This window comes from Triticum dicoccoides, chromosome 4B, assembly GCF_002162155.2.
Source record: "Triticum dicoccoides isolate Atlit2015 ecotype Zavitan chromosome 4B, WEW_v2.0, whole genome shotgun sequence".
Classification (NCBI taxonomy): domain Eukaryota; kingdom Viridiplantae; phylum Streptophyta; class Magnoliopsida; order Poales; family Poaceae; genus Triticum; species Triticum dicoccoides.
The window spans coordinates 479,013,595-479,029,886 of record NC_041387.1 but is presented as its reverse complement, the minus strand read 5'-3'; the positions used below and the strand labels follow the sequence as shown (position 1 = coordinate 479,029,886).

Genomic DNA, 16,292 nt, shown 5'->3' with positions numbered 1-16,292 from the left:
GATTTGAGAGGGGGGAGAGGGGAAGAGAGGAGGGTCGCAAGTCTAAGGGTTTGGGTAGGGTGGGGGTGTGTGGGGTGGGGTGGGAGGGGAGAGAGGGTGGGGCCAGCCCAAGTGGAACACAGACTGTGCAGCGCCCAAGAGCTAGGCGCTGCACATTACAGGTGTGTGGCGCCTAGCTCTTAGGTGCTGCACAGGTGCGTGTGGGGCCGCAACTGGACCAGGGCTGCCACGCTGGCAGGATGTGCGACGCCTAAGGGAAGGGCGCTGCACAGTAGGGTGCGGCGCCCGGCTGTCGGGCGCCACACCAAAGGGTCAGCAGAGTGAAATTTTTCCGTGACCAGGTCAGTTTGTGATTTGATTTCTGCCTAAGTCAGATATGTGATTTCTGCCTCGTCGCTCCACACTCGTCTCCCTCCACAGAAAGGCTAATGGCGACCGCCATGCGGAGCACCCGCCTCCTACGGCTCGGCTTCCGTCACGTCCCTTCTCTTCTCTTCCGAGGGCCCCTGTCCCCCTCCCCGAGCCCGGGCCTGGGCCTGGGCCTGAGCGTTGGCAGGGTCGGGTTGGTCCATCTCCGATGCTCGGCGGCCGAGGCCGGCGACGGCAGGGGTAAGAAGGTGTCAGCGCGACTAGCACTGGCACAGCAGGTGATGCGCGACGCCGAGGAGCGCGCGGCCTCGGCCGGCTCTGATCCCGTCCCCAAAATCACCATGGGTAACTCACCCCAACCGCCCTAATTTGCCCCATTGGCGTAGTACTATCATTGGTACATAAATCCGAATTGATTGCTGAATGCTTTAGAAATGGATTAGTACTGTTCAATTTAAATAGCCTGTATTAAGATTTAGACATAAATCCGAATGGAGTAGCTTATGACTAGAAACATAGAAGATGGGGATCACGAGGTGCCATATTTGCTAAGGAGGATTGCGATGCCTTTGCAGTAAATATGCTATTTATGGAGTGAGAAATGGGCATCTGTTTTGCGTTCGTAGGTCCATTCTACCTAGCGGTCTGCCCCTATGGAGTTGTTCCTCCTGATTGCTCATTCAAGTGTATGTGTATCTACTACTCATGCATACATTTCATGCTAAGGACATCGTTTTGCTGGCATTTGCGTAGCGCAAAAGAATTTGTAAGCTGGTGGTGTGGTGAATGCTGGCTATGAAGTTGATTTGGTTGCTCTGTTGCCAATCTGCTTTTATTAAGCAGAAACTGGTACTGTGGAAAGCAAGTTAATTAAGCTTGAGAAGTAGCTAGGCTTGCTTGCCTTATAGCTCGAAGCGAAGAAAAAGAAAGTAAATACTAGGTACAGATATGAGGTAATAGTGAACTTTTGGTTAGTAAATTGCTTTATCTAACCTGTAAGTTCTTGTAAGAGGTAATGGAACATCTGGTCTGATTGTTGCAAGTTGCAAGTAAAATGCATATTCTTGTCACGGCTTGTTGTAGGTGTTTGACTATGAACTGGAAGAAGGAAAATAGTTTGAAGAATTCGCTAAACTGCAATCATATATATAGCATACCTTACAAATATTTATGTCAACAGTCAGTAGCGGAGCTACAACAAAAAACCAGGGCAGGCCAATCTAAGCTTTCACTCGTACATAGGCATTGTTTTTGCTCACCAACTAGCCTATTATGCATATGTTTTGGATTGACCGGGCCATGGCACAGTTTAGCCCTCACATAGCTCCCCCAGTGTCAACAGTATTAGTTCTGCATTCTGCATCCCAGTGATATTTCTAAACGTTTGATTCCTGATGACTATGTATCCAACCGTTACGTGGGTTGCCAAGCTGTTCTGAAGTAACCCACTTTATGTGTGCAGATCATGTTACTGTTAGCTTTGCAAGAAGTGGGGGCGCGGGTGGTCAAAATGTTAATAAAGGTTTGCTGTCTGTACATTCTCCTTATTTATCACCGCATTGCCTAGTATATCTGAATTGTTGTTGGTTCAGCATTGTGAAACTAATGACTGATCTGTTTTGTTAAACAATTCCAATTCATCAGTAGCACCTTTTGTTTCATCGCTTGTCATGTTCAAATAATTGCTGTTGGCCCATCGATGGGGTGTTTTATCTGAGGGATCACCTTGTCCTAGGATGGGGTGAGTCCATCATCGGATGGTCCATTAAATTTGCCAAATGTACTCCATTTATCAAACCAAACAACTGGGTCGGATTCAGAGATAGGATGGTACCATCCATTAACCATCCAGTCCCTCAAACCAGATTCTCCATTTCTTTATATTAAGGATGTCCAGATAGTGATTACTTAAAGATGTTGATGTTACCACTTCACGCTAAAATGTCTACCACTATTTTGCAGTTAATACAAAGGTTGACATGCAGTTCAATGTTGAGAAAGCTCATTGGCTCGGAGAGAGGATTAAGGAACGGATATTGCAAACGGTTTGAAAACCTTAATTTGCACATCTTATCTGTTTATGTTGCTATCATGTCTTCTGTATTATGTTGTTTACCTTTAATGGATGAATCATATTATCTGTTTTCTTTTGTATGCATTTTTGTATTATATTTCATATTTAGAGAGGTCGTTACAATTTAAGTTTCTGTACGCCCAGGAAAAGAACAGGATAAATAAGGATGGTGAACTTGTGATGTCTTCTACCAAAACTAGGACACAGAAGTAAATATCACTTAGCTATTTCTTTTTGTTGTCTTATTTGGACAGCAATTGACATGTTTATCACCTTAGGGGCAATATTGAAGATGCTTTGCAGAAAATACAGGTACACCTCATCCATTTCAAATCTTTGTCTAGAAGCAATTTGCATAGGGTTCATGTTGATGTTGCCCTTTTTCCATATAGTGTACTCATTAAATATTTGATAACAGGCGATCATTGATGCTGCATCATATGTTCCCCCACCGCCTTCAGAAGAGCAAAAGAAGAAAATTGAAAAAATGTAAGCTGCTTTCTGGCCATTTGCTTCCTCCAAATTTATTTAGGCACCAATACTCCACACAAGTAGCAAGTGATGAGCTAATCTTAACTGAGCTAGCTCTTTTGTTTATATAAGTGCAAGTCATTTAAGGAAATTGTAAACGGTGTCATGTAGTGTAGATATTGTTGAAACCTTCTGTACATTATACTCTATAAGGGGCTGTTTGCTTCGCTTGCTAGTTGCTAAGTATACTTGATTTGAAGCCACAACTTGCCACTGCTCACTTAGGCAAGTTTGACTTTTTTTAGGCTGTTGTTTCGCTTGTTGCCACACTCAGTGGCGAAGCGTCAACCACAACAAAGACGGGGCTAGTTGCTGAACTAATGGGCCAAAGCAACACACGGGCTACAAAACCAAGCAGTAGATCACGGGCCATAGCACTAAATTGGCTATATGTGGGAAACCCTGCCAGGGCCCAGTTGGTCTCCACGATGCTCCGTCCCTAGCCATACTTGTATGGTGCCATGGGTTCCTAGCCTTGTGTCCTGTCCTGCCTATTAGGGCATGTGCAATAGCATCTAGTCAGCCGTCTGTAAGGGGTGCCACATTGGAATTTTAGTGATGTGGAGAAGAGAAAGTAGAGAGAAATAGTTTCTTTACAGACGGTCTGTAGGATTTTTTCAGACAACTTACAGACAGTGATTTTGCCATTGTATGGACATTGTCTTTAATCTATACTCACAGGTAGTTATGTCTAAAAAATAGACAAGTTACAGAACAAACTGCTGTATGTGTTGTCTGGAGTGGTATTGTAGACACCATCTGTCTAAACCAATGTACATGCCATGGGTACAGTTCCTTAGCCTCGTGTCATTTCTGATCTGTGCCAAAACCTGCCACGCACCAACACTTGTGGTAGATGATTTGCTCGCCACAAATCTGTGGCATGCTCTCTTGGAATGTGAGGATTCAAACCAAACATGACCCTAACCTTATTCTCGTTCTCCATATTAGTTACTTGTTGCAACTATGACTTGTCATACTTTCTTAGGCCCATGGTCCATGTTTCGTGGAGTCAGGCTTGTTTGCCCTACTATGTCACTATTTGGTTTGCTTCCACAACTGTGGCATGTAATGCCTACCTAACCTGCTTGCCATAGGCATATTGCTTAGCCAAATTTTTTGCCTCTAACTTGTGGTGATAAATGGGCCACCAAACAGGCCTGAAATATATGCCGTTTCATCTCTGAATAACACATGAGAAGGTAAAATTGTCAAACTACACTCATTGACTCAGTTGATCAATGTGTCATCGTAGTGCTGCAGCCGCTGAGAGGAACAGAATGCAAAACAAGAAGGTACTCTCACAGAAGAAAGAATTGAGGAGGAACAAACCCAGCTGGGACTGATTGCAGGATAACAAAAGCGCCTTCTCTGTCACCTGTTGTACTGATGTGATCAAGCCTTCTTCATGGTAACTGCTGCTGTTGTTTCCCGTAATCTCCATTTTGTACTAGTTTCCTGATGTCTATATGTCAGTAACATGAATACTGCACAGATTCAGAGGCACTGATTACTGGCATTTTCTCAGCGTGTTTCTTGGACGTACCTTCAGCGGAGTCTTGCGCCAGTAGCATGGTGAAGGCATCTTGGTGAAGATACTAGGTCGTTGTTACAGCCAGTTCTTGTTTTCATAGTAAATTTTAAAAAAGAACAAGGGCCAAAAAGTGTGATGGCATCTTGGTGGGGATAGCTTCACAGCCAGTTTTTGTTTCATCCATTGGAAACCAGCGCCTGACGAGAAACATTGCTTCTGTCCCAACACGCACTGTACACATCGTTGGTCCTGAACCCTGAACATATCAGATGCATCACATGTTCACTGGACTAGAAATCTAGTAATATGTGGTAAGACTGTAAGCACGCGTTTGGTTACTCGCACGGATTCAGATTTTTATCAATTTGTATCTGTGGCCGAGTAGGGACATGTTGAGCTAATGCAAGATAAAAACCATGTTCTGCACATCGTTTGGTACCGTGCATCGCACCACTGAGCACTTTCATGCTTGTGTTTGGTTGTCATGCAGTTCGGGTTTAAGACTGTGAACATGCAAATCATGGTGTTTGGTTGAGCACGGCATGTGATATGCTCACCTCTCCTCATTTCATACTGCATATGTGGTGACTTTACCACAACATACACTACTACACACTACATTATTAGAACATCACATCACAAAACAATATGAATTAGACAGTTTTGCAGTGAAATAGCAGTTCATCCTAGCTCCTGACAAATAGCATTACAAGTTAACAGCCATGTGGCTCAATAGGGGATAGTTCATCGATGACGAAATAGGGGGGGTCCATCCTTTGCTACTGCTTCTTCCGGTCCTCCTGTTCTTCTTCATCTTCTTCTACTGTTGTTGTTGCTTCCTCCCCTGCTGTTGTTCTTCTTCAGATCTTTGTAGTTCCTTTGTTTGCCCACATTGCCTCAGCACATTCCAACCTTTTACTCTTCCAAACTTCATTGTCGCGTGCCTGCACACCATGACCGGAGTGATCATCATCGGGTGTCACATCTTCCCCCTTCGGCACTAACTCGTAAAAAACCCATTGCAAGATCCAGTTATGCAAAATGCAACAAGTAAGAACCAGCTTAACTTGAGTGGGGTAAGGGTAAAATGCAACAAGTAAGAACCAGCTTAACTTGAGTGGGGTAAGGGTGGAACGACTTCTGATCTAGGATCTTAAATCGATTCTTCAGAGCTCCAAATGTCCTCTCAACCATGAATCTAAGGTTGGTGTGTCTGTGATTGAATAATTCTTGCGTGTTCCTACAAAAGAACGTGTTCATATGATACCTGGTTTTTCTGAAGGGTGGAAGAACACCAGGCCGAGATGCATAGTCAGTATCTCCTATGTAGAACTTACCATCGCGGCTATTGATGCCATCATGCCTTGTCATGCTGTCAGCAAGAATGGTAGCATCGTGGACTGATCCTTCCCAGCCAGCGAACACATATGTAGACTTCAGATCGAAGTCAACAGCAACAAGCACATTTTGGCTAGTCTAGTGCTTTATACTCATGTATGTTGCTGATGCATGTGTCCTAGACATTCTAGCAGTGATATGAGTATCAACTATGGCGCCAATACAATCGTGTGATGGCGTGAAAACGTGTTCTTATGGCTATACGACAACATTGCAAGCATGTTATGACATGAAATACAAGTAATGCTCACCTTGAAATACGGATACCATCTTGGCCTCGTGCGAATCTTGTGCGGAGTTTGCTCGGTTGGTGCCTTGATCATCTCTCCTCTGAGCCCCCAACAACATACAACACTTGCTTGAAATACCGAGAAGTTGTCTCATTGGATCTCTTGAATGTGTTGTGAATAACCCCTGAAGCTCTAATTATGACTGACGACATGAAGGAACGCGGTAACTTGCTCTTCCACGGAGGTGTGGATGCTATCTTCTAGTAACCTCCTTGTTCCTAAAGGTCTTCACAAGCATGGAAAATGGTAATCGGCGCATTTGAAGCATGTTCATGGCCTCTACGTTGTAGATGTAGTTCAGATTGGCGATCATCTCCCTAACTCGGATGAAGAATGGACCATACCTAATGACACGCTTTTCTCTATGACAAACTATTATCTAGTAAACGAACATCATCCAAGCCTGAATCACTGCCATGAGTGTTGCTGACTGAGTTACCAGCTTTGTCTGTTCGTCTAGATCCTCCTAGACGTCAATGTATGGGTAAGGGACAACGAAATCTAACCAACACCATGCCTAGCAAATGAACAGAGGGGTGTGTATGCTTACCAGCTTCCGAGCCGATGAGGAGTACGGGGGCATGGCTGAGACTAGGAGGACGAGACGGAGGCGAAGAAGAAGGGGGGAAGCAACTCCTTCTGTCTGAGTGATGTTGGCACTGCCGTCGTCGCGGCTTGCACATATCTGATTCTTCGCCGCCGCTAGTTGAAAGGTCCATGATGTCACCTAGAGGGGGGTGAATAGGCGTTTTAAAAACTTCTACGGATTTGGCTTTATCCTGCAAAAATAAACATAGAGGATACTTTTCAAGCACAAATCCAAATATACTAGACTCAACTAAGTGCACCAACAACTAAATCTAAATGAGGCGAGCACAACAAGGTTACTAACAAGCACAAGTAAGTTACACAAACTTACTTGAGCAATATCACAAGATATGCAAGTGTATGACACAAGTTAGCAATTTACACTAAACACAAGAAATATCAATAGTAGCAAGTATGAATTGTGGGATATAAAGTGTAGGCCTAAATAATATCTTCAAGGAAATGGCCAACACGATATAATGAGTACAACAATATACAATGAATGCAAGGTCAAGAGACCAAAGTAAACCACAAGTAGTGGCTAGGCTTAGAGATAATCGAAGACACGGAGACGAGGATGTATCCCGATGTTCACTTACTTGGAGGGAAGCTAGTCACTGTTTGAGAGGTGGATGTTACCATGAAGGCACACTAGCGCCACGACTCAGCCTATTCTCCTTGAGATATCACCACGAAGGCGATTCCCAACCACTAGTGGTAGAACTTGAGACGGCCTCCAAACCTTCACAAACTTTCCGAATCACAAGTTGATTCCTCACCGGTGCACTCCTACCACCTAGGAGTCTCCAACCTCCAAGAGTAACAAGATCAAGGGGGAGATGCTCGAGACTTGCCCAAATCACGAATTCCTTTGGTCATAAGAGGGAGAGGGAGTGGATCTATCACTTGATTGGAAAAGCTCTTAAGAACTCACATGAATCTCTCGGATCTAAGATTTCGTGTAGGAGAAGTGAGAGGGAGCCACTTGGGTGTTCTAGGGTTCATTTGGATTGAGTGGTCAACCCTCTACCGAATTGGTAGAGGGGTATACATAGCAAGCCTAGAAAACTAGTCGTTTGTGACTAAGTGGTTGTGTCGGGCCGGACATCTGGTGGATGTGAAGTGTGCACACGAACACAGGAAAATAGGGTCGATGTACAGGGCCTAGACATATGGCCAAAGCCCAGACATCTGGCCAATCTTGGGGCCCCAGACATCCGGCGGGCACAACCGACATTTCAACAAAGTTTCTAGACATGGGCGGACGGATTTCTAGGAGGATCCCGAACATCCAGGGCTTCCCGGGAGGCCGGTCATCCGCCCAAGTCCCGGACATCTGGCCATAAAAAAACTATAGGCGCCTCAATAGTAAAACATGCATAACTTCCTCATACAGACTTCGATTTTGATGATCTTGGGCTCGTTTTAAAGCTAGTGGAAAGCTCCAAGCACTCACATAGAGAACTACTCAAGATCAACCAAAATGGAGGATGCAAACTATGCAAAGGTTTGATCATATAATTTGGGGAACCCTTTTGGCTTTGGATATAGATATATATGTATATGATCGCGGTGTAATTGCGTGTAGGAAATATTGACTTGAGAAAGTTCAACAAGAAACCCTTTGGTCCCCTCTTACTAGTGAGGGGTTGTAGGATTGAAAGTATATCTAGAGGGGGGTGATTAGACTACTTGACCAAATAAAAATCTAGCCTTTTCCCAATTTTAGTTTTTGGCATATTTTAGCAATTTAGCACAAGTCAAGCAATCAACCTACACATGAAATTCTAAGAGTGCAGCAGCGGAATGTAAAACAATTGCATATGAAGGTAAAGGGGAGGAGTTTGAGAAGGCAAACACAATTGGAGACACGGATGTTTTTGTCGTGGTTCCGATAGGTGGTGCTATCGTACATCCACATTGATGGAGACTTCAATCCACGAAGGGTAACGGCTGCGCGAGTCCACGGAGGGCTCCACCCACGAAGGGTCCACGAAGAAGCAACCTTGTCTATCCCACCATGGCCGTCGCTCACGAAGGACTTGCCTCACTAGGGTAGATCTTCACGAAGTAGGCGATCTACTTGCCCTTACAAACTCCTTGGTTCAACTCCACAATCTTGTCGGAGGCTCCCAAGTGACACCTAGCCAATCTAGGAGACACCACTCTCCAAGAAGTAACAAATGGTGTGTTGATGATGAACTCCTTGCTCTTGTGCTTCAAATGATAGTCTCCCCAACACTCGACTCTCTCTCACAGGATTTGGATTTGGTGGAAAAAAGATTTGAGTGGAAAGCAACTTGGGGAAGGCTAGAGATCAAGATTCATATGGTAGGAATGGAATATCTTGACCTCAACACAAGTGTAGATGGTTCTCTCTCAGAAAATGTAGGTTGGAAGTGTAGGCATATTTTGATGGCTCTCTCCACAAATGAAGAGTGGGTGGAGGGGTATATATAGCCTCCACACAAAATCTAACCGTTACACACAACTTACCAATCTCAGTGGGACCGAATCATGAAACTCAGTCGGACCGATTTAGCAAATAATGTGACCGTTAGGATTTTCGGTGGAACCGACATGTCAACTCGGTGGGACCGATATGGTTAGGGTTAGGGCATAACGTAATCTCGGTGAGACCGATTACACAAAATCGGTGGGACCGATTTTGGTAATAAGCTAACCAGAGAGTTGGTCGGGCAAACTCGCTCATACGGGAAAGTGAACTCCTGGGTCTGGAACCTGGGGGGGTTGCTCCGATAAAAAGGGACCGATTCGCTCATCTCGGTGAGACCAAAATGTTATGAAAAGGAAACAGAGAGTTTGCATTGCAATCTTGGTGGGACCGATCGCTCATCTCAGTTGGACCGAAACATTACAGAGGGAAACAGAGAGATTACAATCCCATCTCGGTGAGACCGAGATCCCTATCTGTGAGACCGATTTGACCAGGGTTTGTGGCAGTGGCTATGACATCTGAACTGGGTGGCGCCGGATAGAAAGAATCGGTGGGGCCGAGTTTGACTTTTGGTTTGGGTCATATGTGGATGTGAGAAAGTAGTTGAGGGCTTTGGAGCATATCACTAAGTATTTTGAGCAAGAGCCTCATTAAGCAACACCTAATCCCTCCTTGATAGTATTGGCTTTTCCTATAGACTCAATGTGATCTTGGATCACTAAAATAGAAAAATGTAGAGTCTTGAGCTTTAAGCTTGAGCCAATCCTTTTGTCCTTAGCATTTTGAGGTATCCACTTTTCTCATCCATGCCATGCCAATCATTGATCTTTCCTAAAATATTTATCTTGAAATAGCATTAGCTCAATGAGCTATATGTTGTTAGGAATTACCAAAACAACCCAGGGATAGTTGCACTTTCAATCTCCCCCTTTTTGGTAATTGATGACAACATATAGATCAAAGCTTCGACAAATGATAATAAGATTGAAAAACATCGTCGCTTTGAGAAGTATGTGATAAGTAAGAGCTCCCCCTAAATTTGTGCATTATTTAAAATTTGCTTTGGACTGCAAACGCACAATGAGTTAGGATCATGGGTTACTCTTCCATGTCACATACATCTTGGTGGAGCGCTCAAAATGATAATAGTTAAACACATGCACTCATCACCAAGCAAAGTGGATGATCATATGAGGATATAAGAGATAATATCATCCAACAAGCATTAATGTAGCATAGCATATGATCAAACACATGATCATCCAAGTATATCACAAAAGGCATAATGTATCAAGCAAACAAGCAAACACACGAATAACAAAGTTCAACCACCAAAAACAAGAGAGATCAAAAGCAACTCTCTCTCTCTCTCTCTCTCAAAGCCTATGATCTATACATTTTCTCCCCCTTTGGCAACAAGTTACCAAAAAGTTCACAAAAATGCATAGTGCTAAACGACTCTCAGGCTTGGTCTTCATGTGATGGTGTAGAGATGGCTCCAAGGACGAAAGCTTCTGTTGATGTAGCTGGAGCTGGTGGAGTGGGTGCTGGAGCTAGAGGCACTGAAGCTGTTGCTGGTGTAGATGATGTAGCTCTGGTGTCTGGAACAGGCACTGCAGCAGATCTCTGTCCTCTGGGCACTCTAGCAAAAGCATCTGTAGTAGATTTGCCCTTCTTCTCCTCCACATCCTCCTGAAGTTGCTCAACTGCAGTTTGGATCTCAGTAACTTTGACATCAAGAGCATAAAACTTCTGCTCTATGATTCTCTCCAAGCTCTCCTGGTTTTGAGTCAGGGTGGCCAAGCCCTTCTCAATCCTCAAGGTGGAGGCAATCAAGTAGCTAAGCTGTTCTTGCTTGCTCTTCAGGAAAATTTGAGATGCCTCTTCAGTAGTTGGCATCTTAGCAGCTTTCTCAGCCCTTGCTTTCTCTTTCTTCTTTTGTGCTTGCACATATGATGGTTCATTTTCATCCATCACAATAGTGTTGTCCTCAAAATCAGGGTAGATGGGTAGGTGCTCCTTGTCCAAAAGATATGTGCTTGTTCCCATCTTGGAGTTTATGAGCTCCTGAATGTGTGGAGCATATCCACAAGATCTCTTCTGATTAGCAGCAGTCCTTTTGATTGTTTCCACAATCAGACTCATGACTTTGAATTTCTGAGGCACATCAAATATATGCAACAAGTTGATTGCATGACCTCTGATCATCTTGTGATCACCTGACTTGGGCAGCAAAGTGTGCCTTAAGATCCAGTTGATAGTAGGCAATCCTGACAACAGGTAGTGTATAGGTCCAAACTTATGTGTCTCTAGTGCAGCATCTGGGATCTCTCTGTACATGTGAGCCATAGAGTTGTGGTTTTTCTTCTTCTTGGCATAGACATCCAAGTCATCCTCATTCTCTTTTGGAGCATTTATCAACTCAGCTCATTCTTCAACTGTGGATTGGTACCTAGTACCTTCAGACATCCAGACAATCTTCCCATCTGGGTAGAAGTGAGCTGTGGAGTAAAACTGCATAATGAGCTCATCATTCCACTTGGTGAGCTTCTGGCCAACAAAGTCATCAACTCCACAAGACTTGAAGATGTCATACACTCCTGGATAGTGCTCTTCATTCTTCCTGAAGTACCCCCAGTCAACCCATCTCATGTCACATACTATCGGCTTCTTGTCAAGAAAATCTGTTTCATAGAAATCTTGGTGTTCCTTAGTGTGGAACCTGTAGTCCACTGCAGTTCTTCTTCTGACAGCATAGGGATCAGTCTGTCTCCAGAGTCTCAGTCCTGCATCCTCCCTGAGCTTCATATCCTCATCAAGGATCTTGGGCTTCAACTTTCTCAAAACAAGTGAATCTTCATCTTCTTCAGCAGCCTCAAGCACTGGGGCCTTGTTCTTCTCTTCAGCTAGAATACTCCTAGTGTTCCTCTTAGGTGCAGACTTGGGCTTAGGAGCAGCAGCCTTGGGGGCATCTTTGGGCTTAGATGGAGCAGCCCTTGACCTTATAGCATCTCCCATCAGCTTTTGAGCTTTAGGTGCTGGTGTAGCAACCTCTTCCTCTTTTTCTTCCATCATTGAGGGCTTTCCAACAACTCTGGCCATTGTCTTCTTGACCCTTTCATTCCTTTTCTTCTCAGCCACAACTGGTTCTTTGGGTTCAGATCCCAAAGTTTCTTGAGAGGATGCTCTGGCCTTTGACATAGGAACTCTTTTTGGCAGGAACCTTTGTTTTCATTCCTGGCTTAATGGTAGCAGCTGTGCCATACTCCTTCTTCAGCACCTTCTTCTTTGAGGTGGCCTCATCCTCTACAGCAACATAGTCCTCATCTTCAGAATCTGAGGTTCTCTTCTTCCTTGCCCTGGTTGCTGCCTTGGGCAAATTGCTGGGTGTCATGCCGAATATGCGACCCTATCCAAAAGGAACTCGAAGGTCCCACCAAGGATAGACCCACATATTGAAACGCTTTTGCAAGGTGGATATCATTACATCAACATTACATAATAGGTAAGGATACATACATAAGGCATACAATGCCACACGAATACAACATCATCTTACATAAGAGCAACATCCGACTACGGATGAAACACAAACAGAAACTCAAACGACATCCACCCTGCTAGCCCAGGCTGCCGACCTGGAACCTATCCCCTGATCGAAGAAGAAGCAGAAGCAGAACTCCAAAACAAGCAAACATCGCTCTCGCGTCATGATCATCGCATAACCTGTACCTGCAACTGTTGTTGTAGTAATCTGTGAGCCACGAGGACTCAGCAATCCCATTACCATGGGTATCAAGACTAGCAAAGCTTAAAGGGAAAGGAAGGGGTAAAGTGGTGAGGTTGCAGCAGCGACTAAGCATATATGGTGGCTAACATACGCAAATAAGAGCGAGAAGAGAGCAAGCGAAACGGTCGTGAAGCTAGCAATGATCAAGAAGTGACCCTGAACTCCTACTTACGTCAAACATAACCCAAAAACCGTGTTCACTTCCCGGACTCCGTCGAGAAGAGACCATCACGGCTACACACACGGTTGATGCGTTTTAATTCGGATCTGGTGTCAAGTTATCTACAACCGGACATTAACAAATTCCCATCTGCCACATAACCACGGGCACGGCTTTCGAAAGTTTAATACCCTGTAGGGGTGTCCCAACTTAGCCCATGATAAGCTCTCACGATCAACGAAGGATATTCCTTCTCCCAGGAAGACCCGATCAGACTCGGAATCCTGGTTTACAAGACATTTCGACAATGGTAAAACAAGACCAGCAAGACCACCCGCTATGCCGACAAATCCCGATAGGAGCTGCACATATCTCGTTCTCAGGGCACACCGGATAAGCTAAGCGTACAGGTACCGACGTAATCCAAGTTGCCAAGGAAAGGTCCCGCACGGTGCTCTAGTTTGGACCAACACTCGGAGGAGCACTGGCCCGGGGGGGTAAATAAAGATGACCCTCGGGCTCCGGAAACCCAAGGGAAAAAGGGTTAGGTGAGGCAAATGGTAAAACCAAGGTTGGACCTTGCTGGAGGAGTTTTATTCAAAGCGAACTGTCAAGGGGGTCCCATAAATCACCCAACCGCGTAAGGAACGCAAAATCCGGGAACATAACACCGGTATGACGGAAACTAAGGCGGCAAGAGTGGGACAAAACACCAGGCATAAGGCCGAGCCTTCCACCCTTTATCATATATATAGATGCATTAATAATATAAGAGATATTGTGATATCCCAACATAATCCTGTCCATCATGGGGCAATCTTCAACTTCACCTGCAACTAACAACGCTATAAGAGGGGCTGAGCAAAGCGGTAACATAGCCAAGCAATGGTTTGCTAGGAAGGGTGAAAAGGTTAGAGGCTGACATGGCAATTGGTGAGGCTTGAGCAACAAGAGATAGGTAGCGCGGCAAAGCGATAGAACGAAGCAACTAGCATAGCAATGATAGTAGTGAGATCCAGGGTAGCGGTCATCTTGCCTGAAATCCTGCAAGGAAGAAGAACGAGTCCATGAAGAAGATGAAGCCACGAAGACGAACCAAGCATAGACGAACGAATCCTCACGATCGCAACGAAACAGGAACTATCGAGAAGAAGCACACAACATAGTAAACACACCAAACATGAACAAGGCATGATGCTCAACCAAGTATGACGCAAGACAAGACTACATGAATCTACTCATGGCAAGAGATGATGCATACAAGAACTACACATCAAGGCAAGTTTAAATGAGGCCGGAAACAACATATAACAAATCCGGTAAGTCCTCATATGCAAGTTTAGAAATTGGTCCAGATCTGAATAAACCTTATGTTCAAGTTGTTAAATAGCAAGTTAAGATGCACCAAGATGATCTACACGAAATTCTAGTCAAGTTACATATAAAGTTCATTTAATTCGGAGCTACGGCCTAGAAGATATGAGCAAAACAAGTTAAACATGGCATTGATGCAAAATGCATTCAAACATCAAGAAAACACTCTCAAACATGGATGCAACAAGGTAATATGAAACTACATGCAAAATCAAGCAAGTTTCATATAGAGTACACTCAAAACGGAGCAACGGTTCAACACACACACACTATACAAGTTATAGCAACAATCTGTCCAAAACAGCAACTAGGCATATTGCAAGCATCAAAACAACATGCTAAAACATCACAATATGAAAACAAAAGGCATGGACATGATGTACAGGTAAAGCATGACAAAACATGAACACTGAGCTATCTCCAGAAAACACTAGAACATGCTCAAAATGACATGGCAAGTTTGCAAATAATAACAGTTTCAGACTTATCAGAAAATAACATCAGGTTGCAATGTTTAGAGCTATCAAACAACATGTTACAGGAACTTATCATGGCAAAAAAATGCATGGCATGAATCTACTAATTGCATATAACAAAATTCCCTTACTGACCATGAGCCAAAATGGCACAGAAAATATGATGGCACCCATGTAAACATAGCAAGTTATATGACAGATTCATACATGGCAGGAATAATGATAAGTAGGCATGTTGGTGAGCTTGAACCACTCACCACAGAGCAATACATGGCATGGCAAGGCAACCAACAGTAAGAAGACATGTTTATGAAGCTAAGAATGGCAAGATCAAGTTCATAAGGTGCATGGATCACTAGCAAAACACATGGCAAAACTGAACCTCATGTTAACAGGCTGACAACAACATTACTTAGCAATTTAAGAGCAAGATTACAACAAGCTATAGCAGGCTATAAATGCAACCATGGGCATGAATGGATATAGCAAGACATGTATAACAAATCAACCTTAGAGAACATCTCCAGATTATTCATAGAATGACTTGTAGCAGCAGGTTTACATAGCATCAAGATATAGCAAAAACAGTTTAGCAAAACAGTAACAACAAGTACCCTACTTCACGAGCTCGATGCACTCAGTACAAGACTCACAAAAATACATGGATAGCACCTCTCTAAAGATGGCATGACATAGATCAAAACACATGTATATCTCATGCTCATAGGATGCACACATTAAACATGGCAAAAATGACAAATGAGCATGTTCTGTTAACAGACAACAGACAACATTATATAGCACTATTGCAATGATGATTCAGGCATCAAGATGGACTCAAATGAACATGGTGAAATGGAACAAAATGTAGAGCATCTCATGACGAACATTTTGACATATTACACGCACAAAACGGAGCTACGGATGCAGAGTTATGATGCGATGAACAGGGCTCCAGAATGCAAAATATTTCGGGACTTGGCAAAATATTACCCTCTCAGAAAAGTCAACGGCGGCGTGGATCTCGCCGGAATGTCACCGAAGACGAAGGAGACGGTGGCCGGAGTCGAGGGAGAAGTCGGGGAGGCCGGGAGAGCACGGATCCAGGCCGGATCTCGCCGGATCCGGCCGGATCCCGGCAAGGGACGGCGAGGGCGCGGGGGCCGGCGAGCTCGGCCGCGAGGTCCGGCGAAGGCGGCGGGGAGGCGCGGCTCCGCTCGGGTGGCGCGAGCGTGCAGGGCAGGGAGCCG

General features: G+C 44.4%; 1 protein-coding gene across 2 annotated transcripts; it reads left to right on the top strand.

Moving 5' to 3' along the window:
* The first annotated feature begins 376 nt into the window (after positions 1 to 376).
* On the top strand, positions 377 to 4,846 carry LOC119290990 (peptidyl-tRNA hydrolase ICT1, mitochondrial-like). Of its 2 annotated transcripts, none has more exons than XM_037569676.1 (8): positions 377 to 714; positions 1,832 to 1,891; positions 2,332 to 2,414; positions 2,588 to 2,652; positions 2,722 to 2,755; positions 2,862 to 2,932; positions 4,230 to 4,385; positions 4,470 to 4,846. In XM_037569676.1, the coding sequence occupies exons 1-7, from the start codon at positions 429 to 431 to the stop codon at positions 4,318 to 4,320; spliced, it is 690 nt and encodes a 229-aa protein (XP_037425573.1). In that variant the 5' UTR covers positions 377 to 428; the 3' UTR covers positions 4,321 to 4,385; positions 4,470 to 4,846. The 2 variants fall into 2 exon arrangements, with proteins under 2 accessions (XP_037425573.1, XP_037425572.1); XM_037569675.1 differs by having other exon boundaries at positions 378 to 714; positions 4,503 to 4,846.
* Positions 4,847 to 16,292: the final 11,446 nt, after the last annotated feature.